At 38.3% G+C, this 20,173-nt stretch overlaps 1 protein-coding gene across 1 annotated transcript in view; it reads left to right on the top strand.

The window, feature by feature from the left end:
• Positions 1–20,173, top strand: part of HSPA4 (heat shock protein family A (Hsp70) member 4) — a 46,777-nt gene that overhangs the window by 15,016 nt on the left and 11,588 nt on the right. The window contains exons 4-11 of the mRNA XM_004420200.3: positions 966–1,088; positions 4,680–4,779; positions 5,793–5,926; positions 8,143–8,387; positions 17,542–17,618; positions 18,830–18,981; positions 19,492–19,598; positions 20,035–20,168. Of these exons, the coding sequence (XP_004420257.1) occupies positions 966–1,088; positions 4,680–4,779; positions 5,793–5,926; positions 8,143–8,387; positions 17,542–17,618; positions 18,830–18,981; positions 19,492–19,598; positions 20,035–20,168 (1,072 nt within the window). The remainder of the gene's footprint in view (positions 1–965; positions 1,089–4,679; positions 4,780–5,792; positions 5,927–8,142; positions 8,388–17,541; positions 17,619–18,829; positions 18,982–19,491; positions 19,599–20,034; positions 20,169–20,173) is intronic.

Raw genomic sequence — 20,173 nt, 5'->3', positions numbered from 1 at the left:
GCCGCCAGTAGCAGAGCGTGTGCACTTAACCACTGAGCCATGGGGCCGGCCCAGGATGGGTATTGGCAGATTTAGTCATAAGCATTGCAGGAGCCAAAGGAGAAAGAGGGTAGGGAGAAGACGTGGGGAACAAGTGGATCCAAGTACAAGAAATTGACTCAGAATTAAGCAAATATCACGGTAGCTTAGATAGAGGCTCACCAGGAGATTTTCCCATCTTTATCGTGCAGTGAAGTGAGACACTGTTAGATTCTAAACCAGAATAAATTATGTTTGGGCTGGGGATGAGACGTGAGGAGAAGGTGGTGTTCAAGCTGAGCTGGAGCAGCAGCTAAAAAAAGAGAGTGATGTTTTCTGGTCTGGATTGTAGTTTGGGATGGGGCTGATCCTAGGCATTCTTTCAGCATTTAAAGTTTGCAATTCTTGTCAGAGTTGCAGACTTTTATCCAAGGTAGGATATCTTGAAGCTGTGTTCATCATTTATTCTTTAATTCAGCAAGTATTTATTGTGTCAGGTCTGTCCTAAGGGCTGAGGCTATGACAGTGAACAAATTTGACAAAAACCGTGTCCTCAGGTTAGATTGGATCCTAATTAGGGAGATGATAATCAAGTCAACACAGTAAATAAAGTAAAACATACATAGTATGTCAGATGGTACAATAGTTTCCACCACCAGACCCCTCTCTGGAGGGGCACTGTGGGTCACGGTGAGCTATACCAGTTTGCTCCTGCACAGGTAATTGTCTCAAGTTTTGTTGGTGGTCACAGTGTATTGTTTACCCATTGGTCCTCATCTCCAGGTTTCATGTTTGACCAGCTAGAAGTGACCTTCTAGTTATTTTGTTTCCAAAACTAACTTTCTTCAATTTCCTCTTGAGGTAATGGTCCATTGATAATGTCACTTTAGGCTTTTAGTTTATGAAGAAAAATATTAAGTCTAGATCCTTTTATTGTTTTATTGCAGGTGAGATATATGGAGGAAGAGCGAAATTTTACCATGGAGCAAGTGACTGCCATGCTTTTGTCCAAACTGAAGGAGACGGCAGAAAGTGCTCTTAAGAAGCCTGTCGTGGACTGTGTTGTTTCGGTGAGTTTGATCTCTACACATTATTGGGAACTTGCATAAAGAAGCAGAGAGAAGAAAGCTGTTAACTGCAAATAAAATTGCTTTTTGCCTTAGGTTGTAATGGTTATTTTAAGAATTTATCAAACTAGTCTTCATTTTCTTGAATATTTTCTGCCCACTAGTTTTTGCTCAGCCCTCCTCTGTTATTCTACCTATTTAGAGGCTTATTTCAAATATCATTTCTTCCTGGATTTCTTCTAGCACCTAGCATAGTGCCTGGCACACGGTAGCCACTCGTTTGTTGAATACTCTCCCTTAGAAACAGTCTTTTTAGCCATTTCTATCTCTGTATCTTTGCTTTCTCTAATGTATCTAGCACTAGAAGTAAGTCAGCAGTAGTGTCTTTTCCGTATTCCTATTTAGATGGAAGCCTGGCTCTTTGTAGCTTTATGCTTATAGTATGGTGGAGTCCTTAGGGACAGTTGAAATTTGAGTAGTTGGATTGGCTTTGCCACTGAATCTCCTCATTCTGCAGTTTTAGTTCTGTGGCTTCTTTTGTCTTTTTTTTTTAAAATTTTTATTTATTTATTTTTCCCCCAAAGCCCCAGCAGATAGCCGCATGTCACAGCTGCACATCCTTCTAGTTGCTGTATGTGGGATACAGGCTCAGCATGGCCGGAGAAGCGGTGCATCGGTGCGCGCCCGGGATCCAAACCTGGGTCACCAGTGGCGGAGCGCGCGCACTTAACTGCTAAGCCATGGGGCCGGCCCTCTTTTGTCTTAATGTTGGTGCATTGATTGGCAAAGCAAGGACTGTTAGGTGGCTTTTTACCACACAGTCTGTTGTCTGGTGGATTCCTTGGTTCTTGGTTATCTAGTGAAGTAGAACTCAAGTTTGTCAGGAAGAATTGGATTATGGCTATGTGCTGCATTTTGGGGATTCTAAGAATAGAAATGTTATTTCTCTTAAAAGAGCTCAGATTCAATACAGGCACTGTATTTCTTAGATGGTTTCTGCTTTTTCCCAACTCTCTATTGGTCTCTTATATTTGTCCTTGTTTCCCCCATCTAGTGCCCTAACTTTGATCCTGCATTATGCTTAGTGTAGAAGTAAAATTTATGTTAAATGGCAGAATGCCTGAGTGGCTTTTCCAGCTTTTGGAATCAAGTTAAAAGGTGATATATTAAGTCATTTGTTGAGGGTTCTCAGGACAACACTGAGTTTTGGTGATTTGCTAGGAGAATTCACAGGACTTAGCTTATAGCTATACTCATGGCTAAGATTCATTACATTGAAAAGATACAAAGCAGAATCAACAAAAGGGAGAAGGTGATGGCCAATGTCTGGAGGAAACTTGGCAGAAACTTCCGAGAGTCCCCTTCCAAGAGTGACTTCCAGAGTCAGACCTTAATTCCTCCAGCAACAAGTTGTGACAACACGTGTGAAATGTCATACTCCAGGGAAGTTCTGCCTGAGCCTAGGAATCCGGAGTTTCTATTGGTGGTCAGTCGTATAGGCACCCTATGCCTAGCATGTACCGGAATTCCAGACTCCCAGAAGTAAAGTAGGTATTCAGCATAACTGTGTTGTACAGTTTAGGCACAGTGAGCTACTCTTATCATTTAGGGAAATTTTTCTATCACTTTAGGGAACTGTTTATCATTTAAGTTCCTATATGCCAGGAAAGGGCCAAGCTTGCCATTGGGCCTTTCTGATAGCAGTCTCTGGCCTCAATGTGAACTCTACTCTGCACAGTCACTGCTCTGGCTCTTGGTACTATGGTATATCTGATTGCTGTGTAAATGGAACCTAGATGTATTTTGCTGTATTTATAAATTGATTATTGTTAAAACAGACTTTATTTTTTGGGGAAGGTAGTGATAGCCCCAGTGTTCAAAAATCAAATGTGTAAAAAAGTGTATAGGAAGCTTTAGCACCCTCTGCTACCTCGTAAGTAGTTTTTCCTTCCCAGAGGTTACCAGTTTTACCACTTTGTTACAGATCTTTCCAGAGGTTTTTAAGTACCCAAGCAAATATGTATAGATCTTTTTTTTTTTTTTTTGATGAGGAAGATTGGCCCTGAGCTAACATCTGTGCCAGTCTTCCTCTACTTTATATGTGGGTTGCTGCCACAGCATGGCTTGATGAGTGGTGTAGGTCTGCACCCAGGATCTGAACCTGAAAACCCGGGCCACCAAAGTGGAGTGTGCCGGACTTAACCACTACGCTACTGGGCTGGCCCCTGTATAGGTCTTTTTTTTACTTTCATTTTTATTTTAACAAATTTTGGACAATTTATCTTGTATTTGTTCCATAGCAGTGAAGACGTACTTCATTCCTTATAGTGTCTGCAGAGTATTCTAGTTACGCTTGTACAGTAATCTGTTTAACCAGTCTCTTTTTGTTGGACATTCAGGTTGCTTCCCATTTCTTTGTTTTTTTTAAATTGTAAATAATGCTGCAATGAGTAAACTTGAACAAATATCGTTTTGCTCTTATGTGATGTTTGTAGGATTTATAGGCTGAATTTCTAGAAATGTAATTGCTGGGACAAAGGATATGTGTATTTGTAATTTTTTGTGTGTGTGTGTGTGTGAGGAGATCAGCCCTAAGCTAACATCTGTTGCCAATCTTCCCCTTTTATGCTGAGAAAGATGGGCCCTGGGCTAACATCTGTGCCCATCTTCCTCTATGTTATATGGGACGCCGCCACAGCATGGCTTGACAAGCGGTGCGTTGGTGTGCCTGGGATCCGAACCGGCGAACGCCGGGCCGCAGCAGCGGAGCGCGTGCGCTTAACCGCTACGCCACCGGGCCGGCCCCTGTATTTGTAATTTTAACAGCTGTTAATTGCCTTTTAAAAAATTTGTACTAATTTACACTTCCACCAGCAATGTATGAGAGGGCTTGTTTGACCACAGCCTCAGCAGCCCAGCATGTTGGTGTATTAGCTAATTCTAATTGGTGAATTATGCTATCAAAGTGTATGTGATTTTGATATTTTACTCTAGGTGAAGTTGAACAGTTTTTCATTTAAGACCCATTTTGTATTTCCCTTTCTGTAAAAGCTTCCTGTCCTTTGCTTGTTTTATTTTGAGTCTGTGGTCTTCATTTTGATTTATAGTTCTTAATATATTAGAGAGATTAGCTCTTGGCCGTTTTATGACGTGAGTTGCAAATATTTTTCCCCATTTGGTCATTAGAAATTTTTTATGAGTCAAATTTGTTAATCCTCCTCCTGCCCTTTTTTTCTACTGAGTTTTGTGTTATATTTAGAAATCCCGTCCTACTCTGATACTAAAAATTCCCTTTCATTCTGGTACTCATGATTTTTTTTTAACATTTAAATCTTTGATTTGAAATACATTTTGGTATGGGGGTGCAGTAGGGATTCAACTGTATTTTCTTTCTCTATGGCTGTCCATTTGTCCCACCACTACTTATTGAGTATTCTAACTTTTCCCTCCTGGTTTGAAATACTTCCTTGATCATACACAGAATAAACTGCTGTAGGTATTTGAGGGCGTCTCTGGATTTTACTGACTTTTTTGGCAGGTGCATTTTAAATGAGGAATCTCCATAATATGGTAAACTTTCAAATTTTTTTGTAGGTTCCTTGCTTCTATACTGATGCAGAAAGACGATCAGTGATGGATGCAACACAGATTGCTGGTCTCAATTGCCTGCGATTAATGAATGAAACTACTGCAGGTAAAGAGGGACTACTAACTAAAATTTTTGCTTAGACTTGAAACTTGTGAAGTCTTAAAACGCTAGAGTTTCTTCTTTATTTTGCTTAGCATGCTTACTACCTATATGTCATAGTATTTTTGGATGCTCTGTCACATATGAAGAATTCATCTGACCAGTACTTTTTCTGTATCCTCATAGCACCTATTTTGGTATTTAATCACATGCTTTTTTAGAAAGGAACACATGTATTGTCTGTTTGGAGCAGTGCTTTAGTTTAAAGATTGGCCTTTTCTTTGACTTACGGAGGTGCAGTCAGAGGAATGGGATGTAAAGCAACATCTCAGGGGCAGGATATGTGGGAATGTTTGAGATGGCACAAGGTAGAAGAAATTTGGGAAAATGTGTTTGGAAAAATTGAGAAAGTGGTTTGGGAAAAATTGCCAAAATCATTGGAACTGGAATTGGAAATTGGAAGCATAAAGGAAGCCAAAATGAATGTCACCATTTAACTCTTTGGAGTTAATGTTCTTCATGAACGAATTATGCAAAGTAAAGTTCTTTATAAAGAATTTATAAAGTTCTTTTTTTTTTTGGTGAGGAGGATCAGCTCTGAGCTAAAATCCATGCTAACCCTCCTCTTTTTGCTGAGGAAGACCGGCTCTGAGCTAGCATCTATAGCCAATCCTCCTCCTTTTCTTCCCCCAAAGGCCCAGTAGATAGTTGTATGTCATAGCTGCACATCCTTCTAGTTGCTGTATGTGGGACGTGGCCTCAGCATGGCTGGAGAAGTGGTGCATCGGTGTGCACCTGGGATCCGAACCTGGGCCGCCAGCAGCGGAGCGCGCACACTTAACCGCTAAGCCACGGGGCCAGCCCTATAAAGTTCTTATAAAGTATTTAATTCTTTCTAAAACATAGTGTGTATGTGGCTCCATTCACTATATACAAAATCTGTTTTTTCCTATTTAAGTGAATTTTAAGTTTACTACTTAAATGATAATATGGTGAATTTAATTTTTTTTCTTGTGTAGTTGCTCTTGCGTATGGAATCTATAAGCAAGATCTTCCTGCCTTAGAAGAGAAACCAAGAAATGTAGTTTTTGTAGACATGGGGCATTCTTCTTATCAAGTTTCTGTATGTGCATTTAATAGAGGAAAACTTAAAGTAAGTATATTTTTTCTGGAAGACTGTATTATAAGTGTATGGTAATTAGAAATTTATGACAGACAATTGAAAGAATTGCTTAAATTTAGAATTTTGTTTCACTGATGGAAACTTGCCATTTGAACTATAAACTAGATATGTAGGGTTGGGGTGGAAGTTGTAAAGTCCCTAATAATTTATCCAAGAGTTGACATGGTGTGAAGCAAAGAGCATGGATCTTGAGGAAAAAGCTCTTAAAATTCTTGAGCCTTATTTTTCTTATTTATAATGTGGGGAAAATAATGCTTACCTTGCAGGCTTATTAGGATTCTTTAACATGTAGTCCCTTGGTATATTGTACACTGAGAATTGAGGAAATGATAAAGGTATTCTCTTCTTGCTCTGAAGGTTTTGATTATTCTGGTAAAAGAGTGGAGGGATTAGAAACTTGAACGTCCAAACGAAACCAGACTAGGAGTGATATTCTAGATTTCTGGAAAGCTTAGAGCTTTGGAGAAAGCAGTTTTCTACACAGAGAAGTCTAGTGGTGTTAAAGGCAAGGAGGGGCCAGAAGGGTGATCATGGTCACAGTTGAATTTGCTGGTATATGCTAGTTCCAAAATGGGATATAAAATCAATTCTGTAGCTAGGCGATTTTATCTAGGATTTGCTTACGAACCAAGGATTTTTTTGAGTACTTGCTTTAAGTATTTGGGTTCTATATCAGGGTTCTTGGTGCCAAGGTCTAAATTGGCTTTCTCTCTCCAATTTGGGGGTTGGTGGGGAGGGACTATCTGTCCCAAAACAAGTATTTGTTAGGTTTGGAGGGCATTTTGAGACTGTTTGTTACAGTCCTGTTTCTTTGAAAACTAGACTTGGTTCCACTTTATATTCTGGTTTCTATTGTTTCTAGTTTTTTTTTTTAAATAAGAAAGCAAATCTTTGGGATGGTTGTGAAATAAGAGGTTTGTGATCTTTACAGATATAAATGATGGACCAAGTGTAGTTCTCAGTGTTGAAACTTTACTTTAATCACTAACAGAATTATTTCGAAAACCCATTCTATACTTGCACCTTTTTAAACAGAAGATACTGGCCATAATTTGGCCTTGGCTTTGGATCAAAGTGATGTGTATTAGTGATCATCTGCTTTTTTTCTTTTTCCCAAATTGTCCTTCACTGTCAGCTGTCACCTGTTAGTTTTCCAATTATAATTAAAGTTTAATTATAAAAATACTCATAAAAATATCCCCAAACTTGGAAAATGTTTATGTGTAAAGGAAAAACATAATCTTACTATTCTTAACAGGTGGGTGTATTTCATTTTAGTCTTTTAAGAAAACAAAATTGGAATTATGCTGTGTTCAGTTCAGTGTCCTGTTTTTCTTCAGTTAACCTATTAAGAAAATTTCCTCATGATATTGAGGTGATTGTGGTTGTTTTTTTTTTTTTTTTTTTTTGGTGAGGAAGATCAGCCTTGAGCTAACATCCATGCTAATCCTCCTCTTTTTGCTGAGAAAGACCGGCTCTGAGCTAACAGCTATTGCCAATCCTCCTCTATTTTTTTTTTTTCCCCAAAGCCCCAGTAGATAGTTACATGTCATAGTTGCACATTCTTCTAGTTGCTGTATGTGGGACGCGGCCTTGGCATGGCGGGAGAAGCGGTGCGTCGGTGTGCGCCCGGGATCCGAACCCGGGCCACCCGTAGCGGAGCTGGAGATTTGGAAAATGGATAACCCAAGCTAATTAGACTTCTGTGTTAAATAAAAACAAATTGCTGTGAGTTAAGGCCTTAGCGTCTTTCCTGGTAGTAAACTGCATAGAGCTGGGCCTTTGGTATTATTCACAGTTTTGTGATAGTAATGAGACTAGAATTGTGTACGTGACATGTTAGTGTATTTGGCCTTGGGTGTGTAATTGCTGTTTGGAGTCAGATTGGTGTAATGGAGAGGACATGGATTTGGAATTGAGAAGATATATTCCACTTTTACCACTTAGTAGCTTTGTGACCTGCAGATTATCTGATCTGTCTAGGCCTGTAGCATCATCTATAAATCGGGGATTATAATGTCTCTTTTCACAGTGATTGTAACAATGGTTAAATGACACATGCACCTTGCCTTGTTTCAACCTTAATGTCTTCCTCTCTTTTTATTACAGTTTACCAGTTAAGTATGTATCATGATAAAATTTTACATTGATTGGTTAATTTTTGAATTAATTATCTTTTTTCTAAGGTTCTGGCCACTGCATTTGACACAACACTGGGAGGCAGAAAATTTGATGAGGTGTTAGTAAATCACTTCTGTGAAGAATTTGGGAAGAAATACAAGCTAGATATAAAGTCCAAAATCCGTGCATTATTACGACTGTCTCAGGAGTGTGAGAAACTCAAGAAATTGATGAGTGCAAATGGTTCAGACCTCCCTTTGAGCATCGAATGCTTTATGAATGATGTTGATGTATCTGGAACTATGAATAGGTAACCATATTAATAATTTGATGTTAAACTGAACCGTGATTTAAGCTGAACTGTGCTTTTTCTTCACTTATATTAGCTTTAACTAGCTAATTTTTGAAATCATCATGGTTGTTATATGATAACTTCAGTTATATAGGTAAAAATTAGAGGCCCTTCACGATCCTGCTTCTTTTTTTCGCTGTGAGGAAGACTGGCCCTGAGCTAACATCTGTGCCAGTCCTCCTCTATTTTGTTTGTGGGTTGTCGCCACAGCATGGCTTGATGAGTGGTGTAGGTCTGCGCCTGGGATCCAAACGTGGGAACCCCAGGCTGCTGAAGTGGAGGACGCAGAACTTAACCACTATGCCACTGGGCAGCCCCAGGATCTTGCTTTTTATGTAAAGGTTGGGTTTGGTTATTCTAATAATGTAGAGTAATATTTTTGTTCTGATTAATTGAATATTCCGGAAAGTTGGTATTTCTTTACATGTGCATGTATTATATGTGAGTTGTCAGTTTTCATAAAATCAGGGCAAAGTGCTTTAATGGAGAACTATATTGAATTTGATTTAGTCATTGATTCAGAAATTGGTGTTTTTGAGTAGTTTAGGGTCACTTGAGGATAGCAGCTCTTTTTGTACAGTGCTACAAGAATTCTGGGTAATTGACATTTCAGGGCTATTCTCAGAAACAACCAGAATATTACTGTTGTGTGGTTGGGTTGCCTGGATGGTGAAAGTGAGATTTTCTTTTTCTTTTTTTTTTTTTTTGTGAGGAAGATCAGCTCTGAGCTAACATCCATGCTAATCCTCCTCTTTTTGCTGAGGAAGACTGGCTCTGAGCTAACATCTATTGCCAGTCCTCCTCCTTTTTTTCCCAAAAGCCCCAGTAGATAGTCGTATGTCATAGTTGCACATCCTTCTAGTTGCTGTATGTGGGACACGGCCTCAGCATGGCCGGACAAGCAGTGTGTCAGTATGCGCCCGGGATCCGAACCCCGGGCCGCCAGTAGCGGAGCGCGTGCACTTAACTGCTAAGCCACGGGGCTGGCCCGAGATTTTCTTTAGGATCTGAACTCTGCTGGTGAAATTTAGGCAAGACTGATGGCTTGTTTAGGGAAGTGTGGCCGTGTGGCCTGAGGTATCCTCAAAAAATTGAGATGAAATTGGAATTGCTTCTAATCTGCTACGATTAGAGTATTGTGCCTAGTAACTAAATTTGTAGTCACCTTTCCCTCTACTTGAAAGTGATGGTTTTCATTTTTATTAAGCAGTTTTGTGTGTGTCTGTGTGTTAGGACAATGGGGAGGACGGTGATAGGAGCATACCAGTCAGTATGTATTTCGGCAATTCTTAGTGGAATGTTGTGTGATTATAAGAGCCAAATAGAAGTAGTTTACAGCAGTCCCCTCTTATCCGTGGGGTGATACATTCCAAGACGCCCACTGGGTGCCTGAAGCCGCGGATAGTACCGAACTCTATATTATGCTGTGTTTTTTCCTATATATACATGTTTGAGGTGTAACAGCAAAACTAGCATGACTTTCTTTTTCTTTCACGATTTCGTGGATAGACGATTCATTCTTACTGTAGATCTTAGCCTCAGCATACGATTTTTTTCTTTCCTTATTAAGTTGAGAACTTTTCACTTGAAGGAAGCACCTTACGGCTTCTCTTTGGCATATCTGAATTGCCGGCATCACTACTCTGTTTGGGCCCATTATTAAGTGAAGTTAGGGTTACTTGAACACAAATACTGTGACACTTCTACAGTCGATCTGATAACCCAGAATGGCTACTAAATGACTGACAGGTGGGTAGCTGATACAGCATGGATATGCTGGACAAAGGGATGATTCACATCTCGGGCAGGACAGAGTGGGACGGCACAAGATTTCATCATGCTACTCAGAACAACGTGCAATTTAAAACTTATGAATTATTTATTTATTTTTTTTTGTGAGGAAGGTCAGCCCTGAGCTAACATCCCTGCCAATCCTCCTCTTTTTGCTGAGGAAGACTGGCCCTAAGCTAACATCCGTGCCCGTCCAATTTGTGTGGGGTGCCGCCACAGCATGGCCTGACAAGCGGTGCATCGGTGCACGCCCGGATCCGAACCCAGGCCGCCAGCAGCAGAGCACACGCACTTAACCGCTACGCCATGGGGCTGGCCCCTATGAATTGTTTATTTCTGGAATTTTCCATTTAATATTTTCAGACCCTGGGTAACTAAAACTGTGGATAAGGGGTACTGCTGAATACTTATTAGAAACTGAAAACAGTTAAATTTTTTTTTTTTTTTTTTTTTGGTGAGGAAGACTAGCCCTGAACTAACATCCGATGCTAATCCTTTTTTTTTTTTTGCTGAGGAAGACTGGTCCTGGGCTAACATCTGTGCCCATCTTCCTCTACTTTATATGGGTCGCTGCCACAGCATGGCTTGACAAGTGGTGTGTCGGTGCGTGCCTTGGATCTGAACCTGCGAACCCTGGGCTGCCAAAGCGGAGCACGCTCTTAACTGCTGCGCCACCGGGCCGGCCCCTGCTTTTTTTTTTAAAAAACAGTTGTACTGTATCTATATTGTCAGAGCATATAGCTCTTATATTCTCTATTCTATAGTCTTCATTTAGTCTTTAATGCTCACTAGCAGTCTTTTTTTTAGGCTAATGAAACCAGATTATTTCTGACATTATAGCATTTCTTCTAATGAGCTTTTTTCTTTTTTTGAGATAAAATTCACATATATACCATTTTAAAGTGAACAACTGTGTGGCATTTAGTACATTCACAGTGTTGTGCAGTGACTTTCTCTATCTAGTGACAAAACGTTTTCATCACCCCAAAATAAAACCTCATACCCATTAAGCAGTTACTTCCCATTTTCCTTTACTTCTGGCCCTGGCAACCACCAATCTATTTTTTATCTCTATAGATTTTCCTATTCTGGATATTTTATATAAATGAATCATACATTATGTGTTTGGCTTCTTTTGTGTCTGGCATCTTTCACTTAACAATGTTTTCAAGGTTCATCCATGTTGTAGCATGTACTAGTACTTCATTGCATTGTATGGCAAATCATATTCCATTTGGATTTAGCACATATTGTTTATTCATTTATCAGTTGATGGGCATTTGGGTTGTTTCCACCTTTTAGCTATTGTGAATAGTGCTTCTATGAACATTCATGAACAAGTATTTGTTTATCTTGTTTTCACTTCTTTTAGGTATATATCTTGGAGTGGAATTGCTGGGTCATATGCTGATTCTATGTTTAGCTTTTTGAGGAGTCGCCAAACTATTTTCCTCAGCACTTGCACCATTTTATATTCTCACCAGCAATGTACAAGGATTTCAACTTCTCCACCTCCTTGCTAACACTTATTTTCAAATTTTTTGATTATTGCTATCCTGGTGGGTATAAAGTGGTATCTCATTGTGTTACTGCTAATTTTGTGTTAATGTCTCTTCATCATTTTGGTTGTTGGAAGGACGTTCTTCTATAGATTCCTAAAGAGTGGCATGTGTGAATAGTGTTCCTTAAGTTCTTGAATGTTGATGAGTTTCCCACATTTATACTTAAAAGTCGCTTTAGCTGACTAGAACATCCTTAGCTTGTATTCTTTTTTTGAGTATCTTAAATGGAGTAATGCTCTGTTTTCTTTTGTTACATAGCATTACCGTCAAATTGTGACCATCTACTTTTCAGGACCCTATGAATAGCTGCAGAGCATTGTCTGAGATAGCACTGGAAGGTGAGAGGTGACGCAAAAAGACTGGACAGGTTCCGCTCTGCTGTACACAGGGTCATTAGGAGTTGGAATTGGCTTGATGGCACTAACAGCAACAGACTTTTCAGTTATATGTTACTTGTTCTTTTTTGCTAGATACCCCAATTTTTTTTCTTGAAAGTCTAATAATTTTACTAGAATATGTTGTGGTGTTGGTTGTTTTGGATCAGTTTTTCCCAGGTATGCAGTGTGCCTTTTCAGTATATAGTTTCACAGCTTTTGGAATTTCAATTAAGTTTTCTTGAATTACATTGTTCAGAATTTGTTCTGTTCTTGTGCTTTGATTTTCTTCTTTGGAAACTCCTGCATAACTATGTTGGATCTTCTTTGTCTATGTTCTGTATTTGCCGTTCTATGTCCAGTCATTCCTTTAAGCCATTGTTTGTTGTGTTTGTTTGCTCTTGTGTCCTTTCTAGGTTAGTTTTCATTTCTGACATTTGTTCTTTTATTTCTAATTCTTTTTTTTTTAATATTTATTTATTTATTTATTTATATTTTTCCCCCAAAGCCCCAGTAGATAGTTGTATGTCATAGTTGCACATTCTTCTAGTTGCTGTATGTGGGACGCGGCCTCAGTATGGCCAGAGAAGTGGTGCGTCGGTGGGAACCCGGGATCCGAACCCGGGCCGCCAGCAGTGGATCCTGTGCACTTAACCGCTAAGCCGCGGGGCCGGCCCTCTAATTCTTTTCTGAGTTTTTCTAATTCTGATTTGTTGCTCTTTCATTTTCTGTATTGTTTTTTCCTCTGAGACATAATTCGTATACCGTAAAATTTGTCTGATTTATTTATTTTTTTATTGCTGAGGAACATTTGCCCTGAGCTAACATCTGTGCCAGTCTTCCTCTATTCTGTATGTGGGTCGCCGCCACAGCATTGCTGACAGATGGTGTAGGTCTGTGCCCAGTATCCGAACCCATGAACCCAGGCTGCCGAAGCGGAGCGCACGAACTTAACCACTACACCACAGGGCTGGCCCTGTAAAATTTGTCTTTTTATTTATTTATTTATTTATTTTTTCCCCCCAAAGCCCCAGTAGATAGTTTGTATGTCATAGTTGCACATCCTTCTAGTTGCTGTATGTGGGATGCGGCCTCAGCATGGCCAGACAAGCGGTGCGTCGGTGCGCGCCCGGGATCCGAACCCGGGCTGCCATTAGCGGAGCGTGCGCACTTAACCACTAAGCCACAGGGCTGGCCCCAAAATTTGTCTTTTTAAAGTGTACAATCCATTGGCGTTTTTTTAAGTATATATTTACAAGGTTATGCAACAGTGAACACAATCTGATTTTAGAATGTTTTCATCACCTGAGAAAGAAACCCCTTATCCATTAGCAGTCATCTCCATTTCTCCCTGATCCCTACGCCATAACCAGTATACTTCCTGTCTCTATGGATTTGCCTATTCTTTTACTCGTTTTTATGTGAATTAAGTATTCCTGAACTTTTAGAAGGAAAATATGATTGAAGAGGTTTTCTAATTTCCATGTTCCAGAGTGCCTTCTTTAGTTTTTATGAAATATTTAAAAAATGTGGCTTCTTAACTTTGATTTGTTTCCCTCCATCCTGTTTTCTTTTGTTTCTACTGTTGTTATTCTCTTCAATTTGGATTTTCTTAGCAGTTTTTCCTCGTTGTGGCCCTTTTTCCTTGAAGGGAACTTTAAGTTAGTTATTGTAGAGAGTTTATTGGGCCCCATTTGCCATGGTTCTTTTTTTTTTTTTATAATTTTATTTATTTATTTTTTTCCCCAAAGCCCCAGTAGATAGTTGTATGTCATAGCTGCACATCCTTCTAGTTGCTGTATGTGGGACACAGCCTCAACATGCCATGGTTCTTATACACGGTATTGAAGACCTTTTATATACTCTTTTGTTTTGGAGTTTGCCAGCCCCTCCTAGTTTCAGCTGCTGTTTTCAAATTGGCCTGCTGAGATTTGGTTATTCTGGAGTTTTCAAGTCTATTTTATGTCCTGTTGTTTCCTTCTGCTTTGTTTTGTACAGATGCTGATACTGTGCAGGAATTGTAACTATTGGTGGTTGGTTTCTACCCATTTGTATTTTGGGGTTTGTGGGGGACACTGTTTTTGTTGTAGATGTTAATGGGCTTTTGGTTTACCTATTGTAGTTGCTCTGTATATTTATTTGATGGGATATGAAGAGATTAAAAAACTATACCGTTTGTATCTAGAATATATAAAGAACTATTACAATTTAATAATAAAATGACAAATAACCAAATTAAAAAAAGGGCAAAGGATCTGAATAGACAGTTCTCCAAAGTAGATATACAAATGGCCAATAGGGACATGAGAAGCTCAACATCATTAGCTGTTGGGGAAATGCAAATCAAAACCACGATGAGATACCACTTCACACCCACCAGAATTACTATAGTCAAAAAAAGACAGATGTTGGAGAGGATGTGGAGAAATCCTCATACACTGCTTGGTGGCAATCTAGAATGATGCAGCTATTTTGAAAACAGTCTGACAGTTCCTCAAAAGGTAACACATAGAGTTACCATATGATTCAGCAATTCCACTCCTAGCTATATAACCAAGAGAAATGAAAACACATGTCTACACAAAAATTCATACATGAATGTTCATAGCAGCATTGCTTATAATAGGCAAAAAATGGAAACAACCCAAATGCCCATCAACTGATAAAAGGGATAAACAAAATATGGTATGTCCATACAATGGAAAATTATTTGGCAATTAAAAAAATGTAGTACAGATACATGCTATAACGTGGATGAACCTTGAAAACTTTATGCTAGATGAAAGAAATCAGTTGCAAAGGACTACATTTTGTATAATTCTAAGTATATGAAATGTCTAGAATGAGTAGTTGCCGTAGGCTAGGGGAAACAGTGGGGATTGGGGGAATAATGGTTAATGGTGATGAAAATATTCTTTTTTAGGGTGATGTTTTAAAATTTTTTAAATGTTTAAAAGTTGATTGTGGTGATGGTTGCATAATTATGAATATACTAAAAGCCTTTGAATTGTACACTTTAAATGGGTGAATTCTGTGGTATGTGAATTATATTTCAGTAAAACTTTTTAAAAAGAAAAAAAGCTGTACTGCTGCTGCCATTTTTCTAGAGTCCTCTCGGCACTTTTGCGTTTCATGTTTTTATTATGGATATTTTCAAATATGCAGCAAAAGTGAAAATTTTACAGTGAACATTTTTATCCTGCTACTTCGGTTCTACTGATAACATTAACTATACTTGTTTTATGACATATCTATTCATCTATCCATCCTTCTATCTACCCATCAATTTTATTTTTTGATGCATCTCAAAAAATTGCAGCCATTTATCTGTACACTTCTCCCAGAATACTAAAGTGTGCATATTAACCAGAGTTCAGTGTTTTATGGTTTTTCTTTTTGACATATATATATTTTTTAGGAAAATTGGCCCTGAGCTAACATCTGTTGCCAGTCTTCCTCTTTTTCTTTTTTCTCCCCAAAGCCTCAGTACATAGGGGTATATTCTAGTTGTACGTTCTTCTAGTTCTTCTATGTGGGACGCTGCCTCAGCATGGCTTGATGAGCAGTGAGTAGGTCTGTGCTCAGGATCCGAACTGGCGAACCCTGGGCCGCCAAAGTGGAACGTGTGAACTTAACCACTGTGCCACCAGGCTGGCCCCTGATATATTTTTTACATAAGGACATACTCAAGTTTTAAGTTTTCGTTTGCTGAGTTTTGACAAATGCATACATTGTTATAACTGGTACCCTTATCGTGAAATAGACCGTCATCTTGGAAAAGTTTCCTCAGGCTTCCATCCCCAGGGTCAGCCACTGAATGTGATTTTTCATTTTTTGGGGCCATAGATTAAAATTACCTGTTCTAGAACTTCTTATAAGTGGAGTCATACAGTACGTAATCTTTCGTGTAAGGCTTCTTTTACTCAGCATAAAACTTGAGATTCATATAGTTGTTGCATATATCATTTGTTCCTTCTTGTGTATTGCTGACTGGTGTGCCATTGTAGGTTTATTGTTTTTCTCTATTGATCGACACTGGCTCTTTCCAGTTTTTTGCTATTGGGAGTAAAACTGTCATCTTAAACTCCTACCAACATGTAAGAGTTTCATTTGCTACATATCCTCACCAATATTGGTGTTAGCAGTCTTGAATTTTCACCATTCTGGTGAGTATATACCTCTACTATTTTTCTTTTTATTGAGATGTAATTCATAAAAGTCACACTTTTAAGGTGTATAATTCAGGGGTTTTTAGTATATTCACAGAATTGTGCAGCTGTCACCCCAACCCAGTTTTAGAATATTTTCATCGCCTCGTAAAGAAACTGTCAAGCTGTGAGAAGATGTGGAGGAACCTTAAATGCATTATTCTAAGCAAAAGAAGCCAATCTGAAAAGACTACTTACCGTATGATTCCAACTATATGATACCCAAAAAAGGCAAAACTATGGAGACAGTAAAAAGATCAGTGGTTGGCAGGGGTTCAGAGGGAGGGAGGGATTGATTAGGTGGAGCACAGGATTTTTAGGGCAGTGAAACTATTCTGTATGATACTGTAATGGTGGATACTTATTATGTATTTGTCAAAAGCTGTAAAACCATAATTTGTACTATCGTATGTATCAATGTTGGCTCATCAGTTGGCAGCAGTGTACCACACTGATGCAAGATGTTAATAGGGGAACTGGGGAGGTGGTGAGGGGTGTAAGGGAATTCTCTGTAGTTTGCATTTATTTCTCTGTAAAGCTAAAACTGACCTAAAAAATAAAGTGTATTAATTAAAAAAAAAAGAAACTGTACCCATTAGCTGTCTTTCCCATTTCTTCTTCCTCCCCTAGCCCTAGGCAGCCATTAGTCTACTTTCTGTCTCTCTGGATATATCTCTTCTGAACATTTCATATAAATGGAGTCATACAATATGTGTTCTTTTTCGATTGGCTTCTTTCACGTAGCATAATGTTTTCAGAGTTCAACCACGTTCTAATGTGTATCATTCCTTTTTGTATTTTATTGTATTCATTCCTTTTTATTGCTGAATACACTTGATGGACATTAGGGGTTTTTCTACTTTTTTGGCTGTTCTGAATAATGCTGCTGTGAATATTCATGTGCAAGTTTTTGTGTGATCATGTTTTCATTTCTCTTGGATATATACCTAGAGTGGAATTGCTGGCTTATATGGTAACGCTACATTTAACATTTTGAGGAATTGCCAAACTCTTTTCCAGAGTGGCTACACCATTTTACATTCCCACCAGGAATGTATGAGGGATCCAGTTTCTCTACAGCCTTGGCAATACTTGTTACTGTCTGTCTTTTTGATTATAGCCATTTATTTCACATAAAAGTGGAATATGATTTAACCTATTGTTGCTTTTTTCATAGAGGCAAATTTCTGGAGATGTGTGATGATCTCTTAGCTAGAGTGGAGCCACCACTTCGTAGTGTTTTGGAACAAGCCAGTAAGTGTTTTTGTGTTTGAATTGTTTATGTATCTCAGGCTCTTTGGAAAATGTTGTTGATAACTTTTTTCAGTTAGACAAATTTTCGTCATATGAATTACTTCAGTGCTATATTAAGCTTCTTTTTATCTGTGTCTTCCCCCTGGAGTACCAACCCGCACCCCAAGTAATCTTTTGATAATATGTGCAGTGAAATCTAATAGGTTTTCCCAAGAAACCTAATTCAGACTCAAAGATGGATATTAATTCACTTATTACATGATGGTAGAAATTGTCTTTTGCAATGCTGCTGTAGTCTTTCAGGCTTTCTTTCTGTCAGTGAATCCTTTACTGAATGAGAAATAGAGCAAAGGGAGGATATGATAACCACATACTTACTTTAATAGGATGCTTTAATTTTTATCTCTGGCTAAAAGGTGGAAGTTTGATTTAGGAATACATTACTAATTTTCCCCAAACCTTCAACAGACGTTTACCTAGGATCTACTGTTGTGTTAGTTCCTGACTGTTTCAGAGTGTTGAGATGTATTGTCACCTTGACACAGGCTCAGGTCTTAAATAAGAACAATTATGGCAAACTAGCATGTTCTTTCCATACTTGGATAGCCCATTTCTTTAAATAGCCCTTTTCAGCAAATTGTGTTTGTTGCATAAAATGTGACCAGAAAACAAGGTATTAAAAATTAAGAGGTGTTTTATGAGTGACAGCAGAGCCTTGGTGTGTAACTTCTTTCCTTCTGATGTGAGGATACTATACCTGTGTTATAATGTGGAGTGCTGGAGTGGCTAGATGTGCGTCTGAATACCTCTTTTTCATGCTATGGTGGGGATAACCCATTATTTTGAGGCCCTCTTGTTTTCCTTATGGCTAGCTTAGCTATTTATGTTTTAACAGTTCTTTGAGTGGGACTATTTCAGAGATTGCAAACTGCAGGACATTCTTGTCCCTCACCTCTTAAGTCCCAATATTTTTGTGCCTCCTTGCTCCCATTATTTTGAGCATCAAAACATACCTACTTGTTTCCACATGCTGCACACCTGTGCACACATGTGCATGTTGTGGAGGGGGTGAAAGGAGTGGTGGGGTTTTGTTATACATCTGTGAGTTATTTTGTTGTGATAAGATGTTATATTGCTGTTTTATTTCATTGTAAAATACTAATTTAAAGATTATTTTACTCTAAATGTCTATATTAATCATTTTAAAATAGAGTTAAAGAAAGAAGATATTCACGCAGTGGAGATAGTTGGTGGTGCGACACGAATCCCTGCAGTGAAAGAGAAGATCAGCAAATTTTTTGGTAAAGAACTTAGTACGACGCTAAATGCCGATGAAGCTGTCACTCGAGGCTGTGCACTGCAGGTGAGTTTTCTTTCTTTCACAGGTAGCCATTTAAAGGTCATTGTAATAAGACGGCAATGGTTTTATGTATCTAACTAATAATCTAAAGTTACCTCAGGTAATCTCAAGGGTCACATTTTGAAACTTTTGTTTTAAAATGGTTATCAGAGGTGGGCTTCATAAATGGAATTATACTCCATAACATGTAATAAGATGAATTAATTTACTAGAAACGTAGGTAAGCCTGAAATACTACTAAAGTTTGGCATATTATCTATTGTCTACATTTGAAGTAGTGTTGTGCCTCAATTAAATAAAGATTGGGGTTAATAAAAAAATGATAAAGAATAGCTAGATTATATAGGTAATTTGACAAATGGTAGAAGTTTGTAAAACCGCTCATTCAGACACCATTGTTATTAATGTAAATATTTAAAAACCATTGATGATGGTCTTCTAAAGTCATTATTTATAGATCTCATGATATCACTTCATATTGTCAAATGGAATTTTTAAAAATTACTATTCTAGTGTGCAATCTTATCGCCTGCTTTCAAAGTCAGAGAATTTTCTATCACTGATGTAGTACCATATCCAATATTTCTGAGATGGAATTCTCCAGCTGAAGAAGGGTCAAGGTAATAACATTTATTAATCATTTTTACACTTCAAGTTAACTCAGTGTTAAGTCTGAGTAAAATACTATTCTCCATTTCAACTTAACAGAAATCTGTAACATTTTGGTATAGTGCATGAAGCAAAGTGATTACTTAGTCGTAAGAATAAATTTGTGTCCCTATTTAATTTCCTCAACTTGATCCTAATGAAATAATTGGTGCCTTTTATGTACTGATTGCTTTTTTAAAAACTGACTTTATATATATGTGTATGAATGTGTATTTATATATATTTATATATGTATATATTTTCTTTTCTCAGTCACTCTTAGAATCTGGAAATGATGCCAGTTGAGAGGAGTAACTAGAGCTGTATGATAATGACAAACCTAGAACATGAGTAAAAGTGTTGGGAATATCCTAAATTTGTGTGTTTTTGTCTTCTTCCTCCATTCAGTGACTGTGAAGTCTTTTCCAAAAATCATGCTGCTCCTTTCTCTAGAGTACTCACATTTTATAGAAAGGAACCTTTCACTCTTGAGGCCTATTATTGCTCTCCTCCAGATTTGCCCTATCCAGATCCTGCTATAGGTAAG

The sequence above is a fragment of the Ceratotherium simum genome, chromosome 4 (assembly GCF_057802395.1).
Source record: "Ceratotherium simum simum isolate JZ-2026a chromosome 4, ASM5780239v1, whole genome shotgun sequence".
NCBI classification, from domain to species: domain Eukaryota; kingdom Metazoa; phylum Chordata; class Mammalia; order Perissodactyla; family Rhinocerotidae; genus Ceratotherium; species Ceratotherium simum.
This window is presented reverse-complemented; position numbering and strand designations above follow the sequence as displayed.